This window comes from Lathyrus oleraceus, chromosome 7 (genome assembly GCF_024323335.1).
Source record: "Lathyrus oleraceus cultivar Zhongwan6 chromosome 7, CAAS_Psat_ZW6_1.0, whole genome shotgun sequence".
NCBI lineage: Eukaryota > Viridiplantae > Streptophyta > Magnoliopsida > Fabales > Fabaceae > Lathyrus > Lathyrus oleraceus.
The window spans coordinates 503,258,804-503,281,455 of record NC_066585.1 but is presented as its reverse complement, the minus strand read 5'-3'; the positions used below and the strand labels follow the sequence as shown (position 1 = coordinate 503,281,455).

The following is a 22,652-nucleotide window of genomic DNA, read 5'->3' as shown; positions in this document are numbered from 1 at the left end:
TTTTCCTTCCCCAGTGAAGTGGTCACCTCTCCGTTGGTGTCGATAAACGTCGAGCTTCTCCTGTTCGTCCGTTGACGTCTGATCGAGTCTCCTTCACCAGTGAAGTGTTCACCTCTCCGTTGGTGTCGATAAACGTAGATCTTCTCCCATTCGTCCGTTGACGTCTGGTCGAGTCTTTCCTAGTCATTCGTTAATGTCTGGTCACCTCTCCGTTGGTGTCGATAAACGTCGAGCTTCTCCCGTTCGTCAGTTGACGTCTGGTCGAGTCCTTCCGAGTCATTCGTTAATGTCTGGTCACCTCTCCGTTGGTGTCGATAAACGATGAGTTTTTCCCGTTCGTCCTTTGACGTTTGGTTGTATATTTCCTTTGATAAAAATCAAAATCCCCAGTAGAGTCGTCGGTAAACGTCTTGTCTGGTTGTTGTTTCAAATATCTTGTATCATCCTCTGCGGAGTACAAATTTCTACGGTTCTTTGGTATTCAATCCCTGTTTACCCTGAAGGTCTGACAGTCGTTGCTCTCATCCGTTCGGGTTCCCAGTTGATTAAATAGGGGCAGCTGTAGCACCTCAAATTTGTACCTCCCATTTTGTATATACATTTTCATTTTAGGTCGTCAACATTGCATTGTTCATTGCATAGTCCATAAAGTCATCAGGCAGGACTGGTCAGGAGATTCAACTATGCAAGCAAGTGCATTTTCTATGGAATCAAAGCCCTAGGGTTGGTACAATGAGTTCATGTAACCCAAGGATCATTTTGAAGTGGTTTGGCCAAGAGTTGAAGGCTCAGAGCTCATCAGTCAATGTGTAAATCATCTGAAACCCTAAAAAGTCAACAGAAGTCAACTGTCAGTTCAACTATGGATTTGGAGGTGGGAGATGGTTAGAGATGCCTCATTCATGTTCATACAAGTCTCATTTGACATTTCAAACATCAACATTGAGGGATTTGAGGTCAGATCAAAATTTTCCCAAAATAGTAGGTGACCTGTAATTCGAATTTGCCAAAAATGGAAAGGTTTTCAACTCAAGATTACATCATCAAGAAAGCTTCAAATGAAATTTTGTCCAACATGAAAGTTGTAGATCTTTCTCTCCCATTTCCAAAAAGTCCAAGATCATGAATTTCGCATGTATGGTTGGAGAGATATGATCAAAACATGGCAAGGTGTACTTGAAGATTCAAATGTGCATAACTTCTCAACCAAAGCTCCAAATTGGATGGCTCTTTTTTGTACATTCTTCTTTTGACTTCTATTTTCAAATCTTGCATTACATGACATGCATTATCATCATATGGACATTTGCTAATTCACTTGATTTTTGGAGGGAAATTTTTTCAGTTTAAAATTGGTCAATTATTTGAACATTCTATCATTGCCAATAGCTCCAAAATGGATTTTTAAGTGAAATTAAAGTGAATTCGTGTACTGTTCATGCATGCATACCATGCATAGAGGTGAAATACCAAATTTGCATATGCACCTTATCTCTTGCTAATCCACTTACCATTTGCTTAAACATGATTAAGAGCATGATTAGGAGGAGGTATATAACACAAACCCTAACTGTTTTCAGCTAAGAACAATCACTTTTTTCAGATCTAGATCCAAATTCTTGAAATTTTCTCTCAAATTTTTTTCTCAATTTCTTCAAACAAATCACAATCCATTACTTGATTCATCCCCTGGAAGCATCATTGAGCAAGATTGAAGGAAGAATCGAGAGAATTGGTGCAGTTTTGAAGCATTCTCCAAGCTTGAAGCAACAATGGTGGATTCAGATTTTTGTGAGATCGTGTGCAATTGAGCCTCAATTCTTCCTCCAATTACTTGTACAAGCATTATAGAAGAGATTGGAAGCATCACAAGGCCTTGTATCCATCAAATTCCAAAGCTGCTCTTCAAGAGGTTCCAAATCGATCCTCTTATTTCTCAAATTCATTTTGCTATTGTTGTAGATCTTGTGATGCTGGTTAATCTGAGCTTTAAATCATTGAATTCCATGCATAATAGAGTGAGATACGATTGTTTAAAGTTTTGATGATGAAACTTATTCTCTTCGATCCATGCGTATTTGTTGATTTCTTGATGAAATGTTTGTTGATTGTTGATGTATGATGCAAGATCTACATGTTGATATGCTCAATATTGGTTGGCCTGTAGCGCTTTGACCTGGCCACATGTGCATTGATCGGCCAGGTCAATTAATGAAACGCTGAGTTTCATTTTGTTCAGCGCGCCAATTTTTGAATCCATTCTCACTTCGATTCCGCGCCAGGCACAAATGTTCAAATGCTTCATGATATTTTCCATTTCACTCCATGTGTTCATATGCTATGTCTCATGTATTTTTTATTTTTTCTTCATCTTCCAAAATTCATAGTTAATTGAAAATTGCTCCAAAAATTATGTGGTTTTTTGCATCATGTTGCATTTTTTGTCTACTATTTTATCATCATTTTCCCATAAATTGTGCCTGGCCTGAAAATTATTTTGTCTAAGGAGATTGAATACATGTCCATTCATGACATTGCCTTGCCATATCATTTGTGAAATGCTTGATTCTTATCCAATGCTCATAAAATTTTGCATGCTATAACTAGACTCATTGCTTGACATTTTGGTGTTGATTTGGTTATTTTATCATTCACCATTTCTGTTTTATGATCATGCTAAGGTAGGTGTGACAATTTGTGTCACACCTTGTGATGTTCAACTTGATTGATTTGTTTGCCATGCAAATGAACTTCAATTGCTTTGGTTTTTTGTATGATGCATATTATAGATGTTGTTATTGATCATGAATTTTGTTGGAATTTTTGGGATCATTTCTGATTTAATTGAGATTTTTCCTCTTGGATGGTCACATTTGAGCTTCCAAATTGCTTTGAACTTCATTTGATTGTTAAATGTTTGTTCCTTATCCCACAGAGGATCCCGTGTGTTCACTTTGTACCACAGAGGACTCCCACAGAGGACTCCGTGTGTTCACTTTGTACCAAAATTACTTGTAAAAAACTTCACATTCCCAGCGCGAGGAAACAAGAGTTTTCAAGAGTGCTATGTACGTGAATCAGCACATTTACTTCAATGCAACTTCCTTATTTTTCAATTGTTCCCATTGAACACTTTGTTTTAATTTCGTTTATGGTTGAATTATCCTTTTATGTTGTCGTCTACGCTGTCAACACTAATTCTATTACGATAATAGAACTCACCAAAAGCGTGTTCGTTGTGTATGTCTTTTGAATGTTATAGTGTCGTCGGTCACGAGTCACCTATAGTCTATAGCATCATCATTCCGTGTGGAAAAACCTTTGCTTGTTCAATATTTTGTTAGAAGTCGTTTCTCACAAAGTTAATAGTCCATCGAATTAAACGAGTTACCCTGTTACATTAAGACATGTCTTAGGATCAACTGGTCGATCCTGCAAGTAACCCTTAGTTTTAAGGCTTAGGGAGGACCAGCGATTGTTTACCAATTTCCACAGTAAACAAAATGGCACGCCCAGTGGGATCAGTGCCAGTGTAGTTATGCAATTGCATGAAACTTAGAAGTGGCAAACTATATAGTAGACCACAAGAAACTATGAAAATGTCAGACTCCAATACGGATGAAGTGCCAGAAGGGACTTTATGCACTAGGGAAACAGTAATTTCACAGGTTGCAACTTTGCCTCCGATGATAGGTTGCAGGTGCGGTTGGAGCATCAATTCCTTTACCTCCACCGATAGGTTCAGGACCAAGGATCACAACGCTCAAACCTTATGTGCCTCGCTTTGGCACCACAGATCCTCTTTATGGAATGCCGTATTCCTTAATGTCAGGATATCAGTCAACATCAAGTGCAACATTGTTTTCAAACAACGCTCAAAATACGACTCCCTCCTTATAGGGATTAGCGCAAGGGGGCAATGCTCAGAATAGGAATAATACTCAGAATAGAACCATGCCGATGTCGAATACTTCAATAGCGGCGTTGAGGTAGCAAATGGATGATAGTAATCATGAGTTAGTTAATATGTTAACTAATCAAATGGGTACAGTTTTTAATCCTGTGATACAGGAATCTGCTGAAACAAATAGGCAGATGGCTAATCAATTGACACGCTTGTGTAACTTCTTAGAGGCACCGGCTCGATAAATGGCACAAGTGGTTAGGCAAACCATTCCTATTCAAGTAGAGATAGGGGCAGCAGAAGATGAGACAGTCCATGAGGGACAAATCCTTAGACCCCAACAAAATCAAGGCGTTGAGTCAGGAGTAGCAGGACGTAACCAGATGGTGTTAGTTAACCGACATCAGGATGCTGATCAAATTGTCGATCAACATCGGCAAGAAGACTTAGCAGTGGAAAATAATTTGACAACTATTGTCGAAAGAATTATGGCTAGGAATGGTATGAGTGCCACATTGCAAAGGCCACTATATGCTCCCCCATTGGCTGAATTTATTCTCCAAACCGAGGCACCTAGAGGAATGAAGGTGCCTAAATACACCAAGTTTGGGGGAGAATCTGGTGAGTCGACAATAGAACATATTGCCAGATATTTAACCGAGTCGGGAGATTTGGCTCATAATGAGTGTTTGAGAGTAAAAAACTTTCCTTCTTCTTTGACTAAGGCTTCCTTCACATGGTTCACTTCTTTGGCCCCAAATTCGATTGATTCGTGGTCCAAGTTAGAAAAGAAGTTCCATGAACAGTTTTTCGAAGGGCACTCCAAAATCAGTTTGGCAGAATTGTCTAGCATTATGAGAAGGTTTGCTGAGAGTATAAACGATTTTCTGAATAGATTTAGATCATTAAAGGCCAGTTGCTTTACACAAGTACCAGAACATGAACTTGTTCAAATGGCTGTAGGGGGGTTAGATTATTCCATTAGGAAGAAAATAGACCCAACCTTTGTAAAGAGTATGTCATAATTGGCTGATAGAGTTCGACATCTCGAACGACTAAGGTTAGAAAAGGTTAGACACAGTAAGGCGAAGAAGGAAAAAATAGCTTTCGTCGATTATGATGCGACATATCCAATATGTGAGGCTGATTATGCCTCATCAACCAAATTAGAAATTGACGTGGCTGAGTTAAAGCCAGGATCTGCTGATGAGTGTCGGTTATTACTTCCTGCACAAGGGAAAAATCCTGTCGAAAACAATCCAAAATTCCCTTCAAAAACTTATACATTTGATGTGACAAAATGTGAGGACATTTTTTATTAGTTAGTTAAAGATGGTCAAATGGTGGTGCCACCTGGTACTAAAATACCACCATTGGAACAAAGACAGAAAAAAGGATTTTGTAAGTATCATAGTTATCTTGGTCATAATACCTCTAATTGTTATCTTTTCAGGGATCTGGTTCAGAAAGCAATTTAAGAAGGCAGGCTGAAATTTGTTGGCTGCAAAATGAAGATCGATGCTGACCCTCTCCACCAGGAGGAAGCTCTATTCATTGAGCCAGTCGAGATCAACATGGTCGAGATCTCTGAATATGATGAGGCTGACATATTATAGGAAACTGATGAAAGCCCAGATGTCGACATAACTGAAGTCTATCCAAGGGCTGATGAAGATTTGGTAGATTTCCTGTATCGCTGTAAGAATAAGGGTTCACAAGTCTGCTTATGCCCTAGATATGGCGCTGTCACCGACAACGTTGCTGCTGAAAATTTCCAAAAGCTACAATTGGGAAAAAGCAAAGGAAGTGGGTTGAACAGAGCCCGCCAGAATGAAAGAATCCTAAGGAAAGCTGTGGAAAATGCTCAAGCAAGGCATATGAGCTTCATACCATCGGCAAGTGATCCTAGAGTCACTTGGATCAAGCCCTAAGGAAAACTAGAAACCCTACAAGGTGTTGCTGCTGCCAGAGGAGGTTTAACAATCAACTACATGCATGAGTTCAAGTCTGAGAAAAGGACTCATGTTTCTGAAACTTATTTGGGGAAAAACCCCATATCCAGAACTCAATGGAGATGTTTTCAATGTTGCTAGTAGGCTGAAAGAGAGGCTGTTAGGGAAATGGCTGGAAAAGGCTTGGCTAATGGGGTTGATTCTGGAAAGAGAGTTGTTGTGAGGGTCGACACTGCAGCTAAAGAACGGATTAGGGAGTATGTCCGTCGACCAAGTGAAAAATTTCTTGATGAGGTTACTGATGACTTCAATTCAGAATCAGAAGCAAGTTTGGATATCTTAGTCAACGTGGTGTCAATTCTACCAGAAGAATACAATTGTGTTACTGAGGTGAAGGATTCGGTAGACGATGCCGACACTGAAGAAATGGCGTTACATAAGCCAAGATGTTACTTTGTGCTGAATGATGGTTCTGTTGAGAGCCAAGAAACAATTTTTGAGAGGCCCACAATGACTATGAAGAGTCATCTGAAACCTCTGTTGAATAGGGCTAAAGTGGAAGGTGTGACTATCAACAAAGTGTTGGTAGATTGTGGCGCTACTGTTAACATCATGCCACACCATATTTTGAAGAAAATTGGCAAGTATGATACTGATGTTAGATCCAACAACATAGTCTTATCTGACTACGAGGGCAAAACAAAAAGCACCATAGGTGTGATCATGGTGAACGTCATTGTCGGCTTAATCACTAGGCCGACATTGTTCATGGTAATTGATGCCAAGCCAAGTTACAATTTGCTAGTCGGTAGAGAATGGATCCATGGTGTGGGAGATGTACCATCTTCAGTGCATTAGAGATTGGTAATTTGGAGAGAAGATGGAGTGGTCGAAAACATTGAAGTTGATCAAGGCTATTTCATGGCTGACGTGAACAATGTCAGCAAGAAGGAATTCAAGAGAAAGTTGGCTAACATTTCTCCTTGTTTACCAGCTGAGGATGTGTATTCTAATCTGAGTGAAGCTTTTGTTTCCCTAACTTGGCACGAAACTCATGGCTTCATTTGGGATGTGGAACGTTTAGAGGAACCACCTTATGCAGAAATCCGGCCAACAGGCTGAGGGGATGTCACTGATGATGTCTGAGCTAGAAGCTCTAAAGAGGATTTCAGCATACTTGAACAAAATAAAATTGGCCTTAGAGGCTGAAGAAAACATGGCTGTCGAAGCCTATGTTTTAAACAAAGAAGATATTTTGGCTATTGAGCCAAAGCCTCTAGATAAGTCAGCTGTGACTAAAGGAAACATCAACATGCAACGTTTAGACTGCATTTACGATGATGAACCTTTAGGGTTTGAAAAAGATCCAAAGGCGCCACAAAAGATGCGACCACAAGACCCCTTAAAAGAAGTCGACCTTGGCAAAAATGCCGACAAGAGGCCAACATACATCAGCGCCAACATCGACAAAGAGTTAAAATATAAGGTAATATCTCTATAGAAAGAATTTAAGGATTGTTTTGCTTGGGATTATAATGAAATGCCTGGTTTAAGTAGGGATTTGGTAGAGCTAAAATTACCAATAAAAGCTGGAAGAAAGCCAGTAAAGCAGACGCATAAGGGTTTCACACCAGATATCATGGAAAAAATAAAAGAAGAGATAAAAAGGCTCCTCAAAAGCAATTTTATACAAACGACAAGGTATGTTGAATGGCTGGCCAATATTGTGCCAATAATTAAGAAAAATGGGTCTTTAAAAGTATGCATTGATTTTAGAGATCTAAATGCTGCTACCCCCAAAGACGAGTATGTCATGCCCGTAGCAGAAATGTTGGTCGATTCTGCCACTGGTTTTGAATATTTATGTATGTTAGATGGTTATTCTGGATATAACCAAATTTTTATTGCAGATGAAGATGTGCCGAAGACGGCGTTTCGATGCCCAGAAGCCTTAGGTACTTATGAGTGGGTTGTCATGCCATTCGGCCTGAAAAATGCCGGAGCGACATATCAGAGGGTAATGAACTCAGTGTTCCATGATTTTATTGAAGATTTCATACAAGTGTACATTGATGGTATCGTGATAAAATCAAATGGTCGACGTACTCATGTCGAACATCTCCGAAAGGCCTTTGTAAGGATGAGAAAATGTGGATTGAAAATGAATCCATTAAAGTGTGCTTTTTGTGTGCAGGCGGGTGATTTCCTTGGCTTTGTGGTGCATAAAAAAGGTATTGAAGTAAACCAAAGCAAAACAAAAGCCACTATGAACGTCAAGCCTCCGTTGATGAAAAAGGAATTGCAATCTTTGTTGGGCAAGATAAATTTTCTTAGAAGATTTATATCCAATTTAAGTGGTAAAACTAAAGCTTTTTAACCACTCCTTCGACTAAAGAATGAGGATTTTAAGTGGCAAGAAGAGCACCAAGAGGCTTTCGACAAAATTAAAGAATATTTAACTAAGCCTCCAGTACTGGCCCCTCCTGTTAGGAAGAAGCCAATGAGGTTGTATATTGCAGCTTCAGAATCGACTATAGGAAGTATGTTAGTCCAAGAGGATGGAAAAAGTGTCAAAAGACTTGTGTATTACCTTAGTCGAATGCTTAATGATCCTGAAACTAGGTATAGTGATATAGAGAAACTATGTCTATGCCTGTATTTTTCTTGTATGAAACTAAAACAATATATTAAGCCCGTTGATGTGTATGTATCTTCTCACTTTGATATTATTAAGCACATGTTGTCTAAACTAATTTTGCATAGTCGAATTGGTAAATGGGCTTTGGCGTTAACTGAGTATTCTCTGACGTATGTGCCCTTAAAAGCGATGAAAGGGAAAGTGGTGGCAGATTTCCTTGTCGACCATTCAATGGTCGAAATGGCTCAAAATTATGTAGACATAGTGCCATGGAGATTGTACTTCGACGATTCAAGACATAGAACGGATCTGGGATGGAGGGAGTCATAATTTCTCCAGATGGAATTCCAGCAGAGTTCGAATACATAATTGAAGGAGTATCCACAAACAATGAAGCAGAATATGAATCTTTGATCATAGGACTTGAACTTCTGCTGGAATTAGAGGCAAGGAATTTCAAAATTATGGGTGACTCTGAGTTGGTAATTAAACAAGTATCAAAAGAATACAGGTGTGTCAAAGAAAATTTAATCATGTATTTTGTGATTACCATCAGACTACTCAAGAGGTTTGAGCAAGTAAGCCTCCAGCATATACCCCGGAAAGAGAATTAGAGAGAAAACGATTTGGCGTAGGAAGCTTCAGGGTATAAAGCGTCGAAAAACCAGAATGAAGAAGAGGTTTAAGTAAGAGAGAAGGTACGAGCGACATTGTTATCACCATTAGATTTGTCAATTATAAAGTTAGGAGCTGTAGATAGATATCATTTTGAAATTATGACCGTCGACGACGGGGGAGGAAATGATTGGCGCAAGTTGTTAGTCGTTTATTTACGTAATCCTATAGGTTTGACAGATAGAAAGATAAGATATAGGGCCCTCAGCTATGTCCTGGTGAATGATGAATTGTTCAAAAAGACAGCTGAAGGAGTTTTGCTAAAGTGCCTTGGAGAAAGTGAGGCATATGTGGCTGTGTCGAGTGTACATAGTGGAGCGTGTGGGGCGCATCAAGCGGAACTGAAGATGAAATGGATTTTGATGCGCTTAGGAGTTTATTGGCCTTCAATGTTGAAAGATTGCATTGAATTTGCTAAAAGTTGTCAGGAATGCCAATTGCATGGGGGCATACAACATGTGCCTGCAAGTGAGTTGCATACAATTGTGAAGCCCTGGCCTTTTCGAGGGTGGGCATTGGATGTGATTGGAGAAATAAAACCAGCTTCGTCGAAACAGCAAAGGTATGTTTTGGTCGGTATCGACTATTTCACAAAATGGGTCGAAGCCGTAGCATTGACAAATGTGGATCAAGAGGTTGTGGTAGACTTTGTCCAAAGTCACATCATATGTAGATTTGGTACCCCATAAATAATTACAAAGGACCAAGGGTCAGTTTTTACTGGTCGAAAGATGCAAGATTTTACAAAAGAGATTGGAATCAAATTATTGACTTCTACTCCATATTACGCACAGGCAAATGGTCAAGTCGAAGCGGCCAATAAAGTGATCATTAGCCTAATAAAGAAACATGTAGGCAAGAAGCCAAGAAATTGGCATAAGAAGTTAGATCAAGCTTTGTGGGCATGTCGAACGTCGCCAAAAGAAGCAACCGGAACAACTCCATTTCGACTGGTATATGGGCATAATGCAGTGTTACCAGTAGAGATTCAGGTTCATGCAGTCAGAATCCAGAGGCAACATGAAATACCTTCTTAAGATTATTAGAGCATAATGGCAGACGAATTGGTCGAATTAGATGAGGAAAGAATGTTAGCCTTGGATTCATTACAAAGGCAGAAAGAAAAAGTCGCTAGAGCCTACAATATGAAGGTGAAGGGTAAAATGTTTGCTGTCAACGATTTAATTTGGAGAGTGATCTTGCCTATGGATAAAAATGACAGAGTCTTGGGCAAATGGTCCCCAAATTGGGAAGGACCGTTTAAGGTTTTGCAGGTTTTTTCTAATAACACCTACGAGGTCGAAGAGTTGGCACCAGATAGACGAATCTTGAGGGTAAATGGAAAATACTTAAAAAGTATAGGCCTCTCATTCAAGAGGTCAACATTTCGACAGGCTACATGGCTGTCGAATAAATTAGGTTGGAGAAAACTATATTTGAAACCAGCTACAAAAGAACAGAAAATTAAACACACACGGTGCTGGAAAATAAAGTAGTGTCATAAAAGTTGGCAAAAGCTGAACTTTCAAATATTACATCAAAATAAAAACGACTAAAATTGGCCGAATCTAGACTGAAATGATTGAAGCTTAAGATTATAGTGTAGAGACTGAGGTTCAAAGTTTTTGGCCTGGACCCTAAGCTGTTCAAGTTTCTTTTCAACGTTGGAAAGTTCTTCAGCTACGACCAAGGCATCTGTGGTGGTTTGCTCGACAATATCTTGGGCCGGCTTCACAACCTTGTCGACAATGCCGGATTCCTCAGTAATTGACCCCAATTCACTATCCAGAGCAGCAGTTTGACGCCGAAGGTCATCAATTTAGAGGCGTATCTCAGCAGCTCTTGTTTGTTTGGAGGCCAATTCCTTCTTCTTCTCCTCAATCATTCCCAGCATTTTGGTGACTTCTTCATCGGCTTTCATCACCAGCTCCCATTTCTCCTTCACAAAGGCCTCTGTAGTTACAATATGGTGTTCATTTTCCCTAAGGTTGTTGAGATGACGCATCATGGGAACCGACAGTTTTTCAAATGTGGCCATCACACACTTAGCATACTCAGAAAGGTGAAGCTCCTTGAGTTGGGCAAGCACATGCAAGATTTCTGGGTCGACAACAGGTTCACTCATAAGCACATGGGTTAGATCTGGATTCAAGGCGTAAAAACGAACCCTGTCCATCAAAGCTTTGACCTTTGTTGCTTCAGGACCCATCTTCTCAGATTGGAGTTGGTGAAGCTGCTCAGAGTCTGAAGAAGCATAATGTGATCGTACTAGGCTACGAAGCCTAGCAATTGCTTCTAGAGCAGAAGGCTTTATTTCCAGCACCTGGGAAGATGAAGGGGAAGTAGTTGGTAGAGGAGCAGTTTGAGGAGGCTGGATTTTTGTGATGCCAGCATTTCCGTGTCCCCTTGAATCCTGCAAAGTCAAGGAAGCTGAAGAAAGACTAGAGTCAGAACTAGTCGAACCAGAATTCATGTGCATGGCAGGACTAGTGACTGAATCAGAATCACTATTACTAGTCTGGATAGGGAAGTCAGTGAACTCACCAGCATTGTCGACAGAGGTTGCTTGGTGAGATGGAGAAGAAGTTGTCGACAGGGGAGTATAGTCAACAACAGGGTGAGGTTGCTCACCAGAAGCATCAGCCTGTTTTAGAGCAAAAGGATATTTGTAAGAAAAGTCCAGCAATTCATGGAAAAAGATAGTAAAACAAGTGATTACCTGTGTCGGTGTAGGAAGAACAATGTCCGGATTCCCTTCCTCCAAGATAGCAGCAGCAGGGATATTGGTTGGCTTCGAAGTCCCCACAGCTGGATCAGGGACCTTATTGAGGATAGACGTGTCGACCATAATGGTGTCAGCGTCTAGAGAAGAAGGAGCCTCTGTAGTGAGCATTTTGTGTTGTTTTTTCTTTTTTGCTTCACCACCCTTAGAGGGAGAATCATGCTTCTTCCTTTTATGGCCCTGGTGGCCTTTGGATTTGTGGGATTGTTGAGGAGATGGCTGAGTCGGCTGTGGAGTCGGCTGAAGACAGGAAGAGAGATACCTCAGGTCCTATGGCAGCAGAACGCTTATGTTTTTTGGATTTCTTGGACTGAGAAGAAGGAACAGGTAGATATGTCGGGCGTGGTTGACCCTTCACATAAGTAAAAGGTTAGGAGCCATGCATTGTTTTTTTTATAGAAATCACAAGGTTGAATGAGATTGTTGCATATAGTTGCATACTGAAGAACTGGATTTTTTCAAAACTCGGGAAATGGGTTGCTCATCATCATCAGAAGACTTCTAAGGAGTAGCCTGCAAGAGTGGAAATGACAGTTAAGAATATATACCAAAGTAAAAGAAAACGACAAATCATCCAGGTTTGAACCTGAGTCTTTTCTATCGAAATGATAGGTTCATTGACAGGAGCGGGATCCATAGGGTCTATGGGGATTGCTATAAAGAAAACATAGAAAATCAAGTAAGCGACATAATCCAAATAAAAAGAGGTGTTAGCTTTCCAGAAAAGTGTTACCAATTTGTGTGGTATCGAGCACTCTAACATATTGAGGATCAATATGAAATGGCCCTGAGTAGTAGGGCAGATAATGCTTCGTCAGTACCACTCTATCAGCCTTTTTCTTATACGCATTTTGCACGTCTGAAAAGGGACAATAATACCAATCTGGAATTGAAGAGCCAAAGGCCAAAGCCAATGGGCTAGATGGTAAAGGAGGGAATCTGATGTTTCCGAAATGAAGGGCGTAAAGATACTTGTCTTTCGCGTAACCAAGGATTTTAAGCTGTGGGATCCTGTCGGTTACCTTCTCCTTTAATTCGGCAGCGGCCTCAGAAATGGTCCGACGAAGATTATCAGGTCGATACACAACTCAGAAATATTTCTGGAAAGCTTGAATTTGTTTGATATGGAGAGCCTTACACTTGGTCGATTTCGCCTGCAAATGGACAAGAGCTTGAGTTAGTTTAGATAATTTGGCCTCAGGAGCACCAACATAAGCAACAAAATATGATTGCCACCAATCATCAAATTGTTATGTACAGAGAAAGACTAGTTGAAACGAGATAGAATGGAGCCTTGGTCATTTTGCCCAAAGGGCCTCAACATCTTCTTGGATCATACTCTAGGGCTGATCACATAGGATGTTTGTGAGTATGTCGAGAGAAGAAAACAGGGACTTGGGAACAAACTGACAAAGTCCAAGCTGTCTAGCTACCAAGTTGGGTTGGTAAGCAACTAGTCCAGTGTTGATGCCGGATGTTACAGCCGACAGGAACTGGGGGACCATAAAGCGTCTCCAAATAACAAAAGTTTCATTCTTGTGCTCATCTTCAGTCGGAGGGAAAACCCTGGTGAGCCATTCAAGACCTTCAGTTCGACTACTGAAAGGAGCCATAGAGGGGTGAAAGTTGGCGCGAGTTAACATAATGTCAAACAAAAGGCGAAACACCTTGACATCAAGAAAGGTTTTGTAGATGGGGGTTAGAGCAATCAGTCGCTTCCAAAGAAGGTGTTGCTCTTCTGGGGGACACGCGACCCTTCTCATCCCATGAGACGTTATATCTTTAGAAAAAGTGGCATTAAGCCATAATTATAGGAACCAAAAGGGACCGTGATCCAAGTCATTCTTCTTTTTTGAGATCTCAGGGTCAAAGAGTTTGATTTGGAAGACAACTTCAGATAAAGAATCGTAAAGAGAAGCCAATATTAATTGGCCAAGAGCGATGTCACACTCTTGGTGTAGCTGAGTTGCCAAGAGAGCAAAGTGTTTATCTATCTGCATTGATCTAGAGCATAACACAAAGCTAGACAGCCAAAGAGTTAGAAAGGCCACATGTTCTTTAATGGTCACAGGGCCCGAAGATGTAGCATGATGATCAATGAAGTTATTGTATGTCGGTTTGCGAGAATCACCAACGTAAAACCTTAGAGAGACTGGTGCTACAGCTTCACAGTCGAAGACTTCGCCGGTCGGTTTTAGGCTTGTAATGGCAGCAATGTCTAAAAGCGTCGGCGTAATCATGCCACACTTTGTATGAAAGGAGTTGGTCGAACTTTCCCAGAATTGGAGGGCAGCCAGCAACATGCCACAGGATTGAGGGGGGAAACAACGGGCAATCTGTAAAAGGGTATATATACCTATTCGTTTCCAATGGTCGATTTTCTCTGCTTCTAAACGATCCATCCAAGCGCAAAACTTAGGACAGTTCTTTGGAGGAGTAGTTCTAAAGTTCCTTTCGACATAATGGAGGGAGAACGGTTTTTGAGAAGAAACTAGTGGTTCAGAAAAATGACTGGTAGGGAAAAAGGAATTTTTCTTAGTTATTTCAGGTTGACGATTCTCTGGGAGTGGACTCAAGAATGCTAGAGGTTTGTCAGATAGGGAGAAAGGGATTAATACCTGAGAACGCCAAATTTTGGCTTTTTCTTTAGCGAAAGGAGGTTCAGGAACATATTCCTTGCCATCAATGGTGAGTAGTTGCGTGAGCTTCGCAACAGAGGGAAGTGTTTTGTTTTTGCTTGAGCTGGCCATGGAAGAAGTTGAAGGTTTGAAGAAGAAAGGAGTTTTTTCGTTTTCGTTTACTGAAGCAGAGGGCGAAAAAAGGAAAGAAGAAGAAGAAACAAGGGTTTTATAAGAGTTTACACCCTAGGAAAAGGAAAAATGGACGTTTGATTTTCTTTTTTCTGATACATGTACCCATGTTCCCACATTTGGAGACACGTGGAGGCGAAGGGGCAGTCGTGGGTGGAGACACGTTTCCTTCATAAAGACGTGAAGTGATGGAGACGTGATTTTGTGATTCTCGAGAGAAAAAGGAGATGTTTGTCATGATTAGATAACGTCAGCAGCGTGGGACAAACAGGTGCACCACCAAGTAAAAGTGGAAACGGTAAAGAGCAATTAAACATCTCAAAGATGCCATTATCTTATAAAAAGTCGACATTCGAAAATGGCATATCTGGGGGGCATTTTGTTACCACAAGAAATTGATAGGGCATGTTGAAGGCGTAATTAATGAAAGCGCCTTATGGATTTAAGGATTATACCCCACCAAGGGGAGGTTTGAAAGAAAAGTTGAGCCCAAGATAAGTAAGAGCTGGGAAAACCACAAGTTACAAGAAGATGAAATCGACGGAAGAAGCAAGTTTGGTCGAAATCCGTTATGTCGACTGAACCGGAGATTAGGACTTAAGAATTTCTTGATTGTACCAAACACATAGAGGATGGTGTCTACATAAATATCTGAGCAGGATAAGTTTGAAATTCAAAATGAGTAGCAATTACAAGGAGAATAAGTGCCAAAGATATGGAGCAGTTTTTGGATCGTGTGGCACGACGTCTGTTTACAGACTGTTATTTTGAGTAGTTTTGCTTGTAGACAGTTTCTTTAGTTTGTTATAAATAGAGGATCCCACAGAGGACTCCGTGTGTTCACTTTGTACCAAAATTACTTGTAAAAAACTTCACATTCCCAGCGCGAGGAAACAAGAGTTTTCAAGAGTGCTATGTACGTGAATCACCACATTTACTTCAATGCAACTTCCTTATTTTTCAATTGTTCCCGTTGAACACTTTGATTTAATTTCGTTTACGTTTGAGTTATCCTTTTATGTTGTCGTCTACACTGTCGACACTAATTCTATCACGATAATAGAATTCACCAAAAGCGTGTTGGTTGTGTATGTCTTTTGAATGTTATAGTGTTGTCGGTCACGAGTCACCCATAGTCTATAGCATCATCATTTTGTGTGGAAAAACCTTTGCTTGTTCAATATTTTGTGAGAAGTCGTTTCTCACAAAGTTGATAGTCCGCCAAATTGAACGAGTTACCCTGTTACATTAGCACATGTCTTAGGATCAACTGGTCGATCCTGCAAGTAACTCTTAGTTTTAAGGCTTAGGGAGGACCAGCGATTGTTTACCAATTTCCATAGTAAACAGCCTCCCACTGATTATTGTGTTGGTCTCACTATCCTTCTTCTTACCAAAGTTGCTACCATATCTCTTGCTTGTTGATGCCTCATCTCTTGACAACCGTCCCTCACGGACTCCTTCCTCAAGTCTCATCCCCATATTTACCATTTCGGTAAAATCATTGAGGGCACTAGCAATCATGCGTTCATATAAATTGAACTCAGGGTTTTCAAGAAGATTTTCGTCATTTCTTTCTCCTCCAAAGGAGGAGTGATCTGGGTAGCCAACTCCCTCCATCTTTGCACATACTCTTTAAATGTCTCTTTGCCCTTATGAGTCATAACCTCAACTGGTATCTATCCGGTGCCATGTCCACATTATACTTATACTGCTTGACAAAAGCCTCTCCCAAGTCGTTGAAAGTGTGAATGCTTACACTATCCAACCCCATATACCAACGGAGTGCAGCACCGGTTAGACTATCTTGGAAGTAGTGAATAAGCAATTGATCATTGTCGGTCTGAGTAGATATCTTGCGGGCATACATCACAAGATGACTGAGCGGACAAGAGTTCCCCTTTTACTTTTCAAAGTCAGGCACTTTGAACTTCACCAGGATCTTGACATTGGGCACTAAGCATAACTCAGCAACACTCATTCCAAAAAAATCTTTACCTCTCAGCGTCTTCAATTCCTTGCATAGCGCAAGAAACTGATCTTTCATCTCGTCTATCTTCTCATAAACATCCGGACCCTCAAACGTCTCAGAATGATAGATGGTATCCTCTACGCGAGGCAAAATATGCACAATGGGAGGTGGCACGGACATGACCAGGCTAGATGCCGGAATGGAAGCAAATGTAGGCGCAAAGCCTTCGGGCACAAAGTTGGACGGCATTCCCCATGGGAATTCGGCAGGCATATTCGGCGTGAAATGGGCGGTAGCAGCAGGCATGGGAGAGGTAGTCACCTCTGAAGTAACAGTCCTCGCGGGAGGAGTTGCAGGTGTTGGAGAAGCTTGATTCTGAGCAACAAGAACTGACTCCATCATGGCAGTCAGGCGGGCGAACTCGTCCTTTAGCTCTCAGTTCTCTTGCTCCAAGTGTTCCATGATTTTCAGACGATTGGCTCGGGTATTGTACCGGTGAGTCAGCTTGGCTAAAGCACAGAAGAAACACCAATCAGACATCTCGCAAAAACTTGTTAATGCAAATGATGCATGAAATGCAATGCTTGATTATTTTTATTTTTCAAAGAACTTACTATATCATTTGCAAATATATAATATTTAAATGGCAATTACAACAATTTGATATGACCAAAAATCTCTTTTTATTTATATAAATTTGAAGGATTACACTAAGTACAATTTCAGAAACCAAAATAAAAAGATTCAAGAGAAAAGGAGACTAGTCATCCTAAGGATCCCTAACAACAATGTCAGAAGATCTAGCTGTAGGAGCGTACTTCCTTCAAATGCGACGAATCTCGGTCTCAAAAGAAGCCTTCATCTGAGTCTTCTCGAGGACAAGCTGATCAACAATCTTCTTCGAAGCAACGGAAGGCTAAGGCATGCTAGAAGATGAAACCTCTGGCTCTCTCTGTCTCTTTGTCACTCGGTCTTCAAGTGGCTCAATAAGTGCGCCTTTGTACTTATACTCCAACTACAACTCTTCATGCTTCTTGCTCAAAGCATAAAAACGCTCTTCCCACATATCCTTTTCTTGCTTCATCTTGGCGAGCGCGTCTTCCAACTCCTCTACATCTTGGTTAGGGAGAGTTAATGGCTCAACCATAACCATAGACATAGGTATTTCACAAGGATAAGGAATCTTCAACTCCATAGCTCTCTTCTTCACCCAAAGAGTGTAAGCTTCCAAAGCTACACAATTGCGCGGACCAAGCTCAGATCTTCCTTTCCTATGCACATTTTGGGACATTCACTGGAGAAAGAAGGAAGAGAAGCAAAACCCTGAGGAAAAGATAGTGAGAGAAAAGCCAACAGAGTTCAGAGCAACCTCCAAACCCTGAAAGGAACTCAACTTGTAAACCTCACGGGCGCAACTCAATCAACCTCTCCAATCAGGTTTGCCCTATATCCATCATCTTTATGCCTTTTATTTGAATGCTCTAAATGTATGAGGTACTATGGGTGAATTTGATACCTTTTTGTGAGCCTTTTGTGAATTTTGATGGAATTATTCATGTGGTTACATTTTGATTTAGGGGCAACTCTGGGTTACCCTATTTTGTTTATTCTAACCTGTCTTGTGTTTTCATGGCATTGTTTTCTCTTGATTTCATCCTACTACTCTAACCCTTTGTCGAGTTTTGTGAGGGCACACATGGCTTTCGCAGAGACACTCGCGTGGTTTCCCACTTTATTTGTGGGATACCCCCTGGAGTTTTATTCTGATTATTCGTGTTGACTGATTTCCTTTGACGGTCCAGCTGGAGACATTTCAAGGTTTCTTGCCCCTTTAACTGCTATAGCTTCGGATCTTTATCCGTGTGGTAATTTTTTCCCTTTCTCATACTTTATCGCTTTCTTAGCTGGAAGACCTCGATAGGAGGCAATGTTTGAGCCCCTTGGTGGCATTTTACTTTGAGATACATGTTTTGTGTTTTGTATTCATATCCCTGCAGGTAGCGCGGTTCCTTCGTCAAGGACTGCCTTTTTGCCCTCGAGCATCCCAAACCCTAAAACCCAAAGCAACACGTTTACTCCTTCTACTACAGGCGAGTAAGTCTCCAAAGGTCGAGCATCCGGTAGATTGCGTAGTAACGTTGTTCGTCCAAAACCCAATCCATAACCCCGTAGTTAGCCGAACTACGGCTTGCTCTGATTCTCATTCCAGATGAGATACGTAGGCATAAGACGCGATGTCTTAGCGAGCACACATCCCCCCAACCCATAGGTCAGCCGAGCTACGAAGACTCTGATTCTCATATTCAGATGAGATACGTATGCAATGGATGCGACATCCACGCGAGTCATTTTCATTTAACCCTTTTTTTTTTTTTTTTTTTTTTTGGTAAACATCACAAGATAAACTCACACCCTTTAGACAAGAACTACAAAAGTGGATCCCGTAGAGTACTACGGATGCGTAGGGGTGCTAATACCTTCCCTTCGCATAACCGACTCCCGAACCCAAGATTTGGTTGCGAGACCTTGTCTTTTCCTTTCCTCTTTTCAGGTTTACTTCGAGCGTTTCCTTTCCCTCCTTTGGGATGAATAACGCACGGTGGCGACTCTTCTGTCATTTTCTTTCGCCGGTTGTTTTTTCGCACACTGTATTTTTCAGGTTGCGACAGCTGGCGACTCTGCTGGGGACCCTAAGAAGTTGACCTCTTGCTGGTCCATCTTCCCTAAGCGAGTCCCTCCTAGCTTTTGTAGTTTGTTTGTTTATTGGGTGTTCATGCTTTTGTACAGTTATTTATTTACCTGCTTTACCTTATTGCATTGTGTACAAATCATTGTTGTATCTGTTGGCTGGATATGGCTGCTTGGTGATCTTTGTGAGATGAGTTCTATACCCGAACTCGAGTGCACTTAAGATAGGAGAATGGCATAGTCCTGTCAACTTGTGTGGAGTATTCCTTAGCGAGTTGACTTGCAAGCCCATTCACTTGGTGGAGGTCATGTTGAGATCAATAATGTCACATAAGTAAGTTGTGGTTAGACATTACTTGTTCCAATATAGACCTAAGAAGCCAAGGACCTTAGTTTACCTAACCCATCTTGGCCTATTCGTAGGACGTAGTGCGAAAGTCGTTCAAATGTAAGATTTGATACGATTGTTACGCGATACTACACTCATAAGAGTCTCTCTTGAGAATATTGTTGGAATACGAGTAGTAATAATATCCGAAAGATGGGATTATGACTATGGGAACCTTTTTGTAGAACATGTTTGGCAGGTTTAAACCTTAGTACACTCCTTTTGGGTGGTTCTTAACCTAAACTCCATGCTCGTGACTTGCGACAAACCCTTGATTCATGGTTGATCCGATCAGGTATCCTTAATATCAATGAAACTCGGGTGTTGATAAGGTGTAAACCATAATCCGCCAAAATGGGTGGTTGATATTAAGGATAACATGATCCATCCCATGACCTTTGTTTGGTGTGCTCTTAATTTCTCTCCAGACAGTGCAACCTGACAGATGTTCAAGCAGATACAGCAATCCTGATTGACATACCACTGCATTGCATTCACATCATCACATCATTTGCATTCATATCATTTAACACATGTTTATCCTTTTCAAGGGGGTTTAAATCTTCTTCTTGATTCTAGTCGGGGTTTTCTTCTTACGCTGCTTATCAAATGTGAGACTGGAATCAAGGGGGTAGAATACCTTGGGAATTGATAAACATGTCATTGCATTTGCATATTCATTAGCATGTCTTGCATAACAGGTACTGCCGCAGGGGTGACCATTCCAGCTGCAACACCACTACAACAACAACAATCACAACGTCAACCAGCTCAGTATCAACAGCAGCAACAATCGGGTAACAGACCCGCTTATCAACAAAGGCAAAGGATGATGGACCGGCGTTTCGACACCCTTCCAATGTCGTACTCCCAGTTACTTTCTAGTCTTCAACAACTACAACTTGTGCAATTGCGCACTCTGGCTCCTCCTGTTGGTAGACTTCCGGTGGGTTACGACGCCAACGCTAGGTGTAGCTTCCACTCTGGGGCACCTGGCCACAATATTGAGAACTGCAAAGCTTTTAAGCACGTAGTTCAGGATCTCATAGATTCAAAGGCCATCGACCTTGCACCAGCTCCGAATGTCGTCAACAATCCCATGCCCCAGCATGGTGGTGCAAACGTTAATTTGGTAGAGGGAGAAGCCAAGTCCATTAAGGATGTGTTGAAGTTGAAGACTCCATTGTTGGATATCAAAGGATGCTTGCTGAAGGCCGATGTCTTCCCCGGTTGTGGGAAGGGTTGTTTGGATTGTGCTACTCAGGGCGGAGGTTGTTTGAAGCTACAGCAGGGTATCCAGGCCTTGGTCGACAAAGGTATCCTCCAGGTTGAAGATTTGTCTGTCCAAGAGTCTGTGGAAGAGGTTAAAGCGGGTGCCTCTATCTCATCCTTTAAGCAGGCACGGGCCGTGGTGGATTCAGGTGTTGCTCCCGGTTGGGGGCGTCTGTTGGAATTACCAGTGAAAGAAGATAAGTTCGGGATTGGATATCAGCCAGCTTTGACTTCTACAACACTTCAGGGGCCGATCACTTTCTCCAGTGCTGGCATCATTCAGTATGGTCAAGTCTCTGCAATCAACGAAGAAGAGGGGGATAGTGATTGTGACATTGACAACTGGGTGCGTCCGAGGATCCCGGATGAAGTCATCAACAATTGGTCTTCTGAAGAGATTATCCAAGTCACTCTTCTTGAAGAGTAATTTTCTTTGTTTATTCATGCATATCCAAGTCTTACGTTCCGCCCAGGGCGTAATGACTCATTGTAGGGCCCATCTATGTGACACTTGCATTTTTATCATAAATAAAGGACGTCTTTTTGCATTCAAATATTTCGTTCCCTGTCTTTCTATTTTTGCAGTTTTTCAAAATAAAAAAAATGGCAATGTTTTGTTTAGTTTTCACTTCTTGTTCACACTCATAAGCACATACCATCACTCATGCAGATGCACAACACCGGATCCTATTGATAACGGTTCTGCTATGGCTCGTTTCGACTTTGAAAATCCAATCTTTCAAGCTGAAGAAGAGGGTGATGAAGACTGTGAACTCCCTGAAGAGCTTACCAGGTTATTAAAACAAGAGGAAAGGGTTATTCAACCGCATCAAGAGTCTGTTGAAGTGATTAATCTCGGCACCGAGGACACCAAGAGAGAAATCAAGATAGGGGCTGCTTTAGAAGACAATGTGAAGAAAGGGCTGATTGAATTGCTGCAAGAATACGTTGACATCTTCGCCTGGTCTTATCAGGACATGCCCGGGCTGGACACAGACATCGTGGTACACCGCTTGCCTCTCAAAGAAGGTTGTCCTCCGGTCAAGCAGAAGCTCAGAAGAACAAGACCAGAGATGGCTGTCAAGATAAAGGAAGAAGTGCAAAAGCAGTTGGATGCAGGGTTTCTAGCAGTCACCAATTATCCGCCATGGGTTGCAAACATCGTCCCAGTACCTAAGAAGGACGGAAAGGTACGGATGTGTGTCGACTACCGGGATCTGAACAGAGCTAGCCCTAAAGATGATTTCCCATTACCTCACATCGATGTTTTGGTGGATAATACAGCTCAGTTCTCGGTATTCTCCTTCATGGATGGCTTTTCTGGCTATAACCAAATCAAGATGGCACCAGAAGACATGGAAAAGACAACTTTCATAACCCCATGGGGCACCTTCTGCTACAAGGTGATGCCGTTTGGTCTGAAAAATGCCGGAGCAACATATCAGCGAGCAATGGTGACTCTGTTCCATGATATGATTCATCATGAAATCGAGGTTTATGTGGACGATATGATTGCCAAATCTCAGACAGAAGAAGAACATTTGTTGAATTTGCAGAAACTGTTTGAGCGT

General features: G+C 41.3%; 1 protein-coding gene across 1 annotated transcript; it reads left to right on the top strand.

Annotated features, from left to right (window-relative positions):
• The first annotated feature begins 4,392 nt into the window (after positions 1 to 4,392).
• LOC127104608 (uncharacterized) lies at positions 4,393 to 5,226 on the top strand. The gene is made up of 3 exons (XM_051041787.1): positions 4,393 to 4,491; positions 4,630 to 4,871; positions 4,965 to 5,226. The coding sequence occupies exons 1-3, from the start codon at positions 4,393 to 4,395 to the stop codon at positions 5,224 to 5,226; spliced, it is 603 nt and encodes a 200-aa protein (XP_050897744.1).
• Positions 5,227 to 22,652: the final 17,426 nt, after the last annotated feature.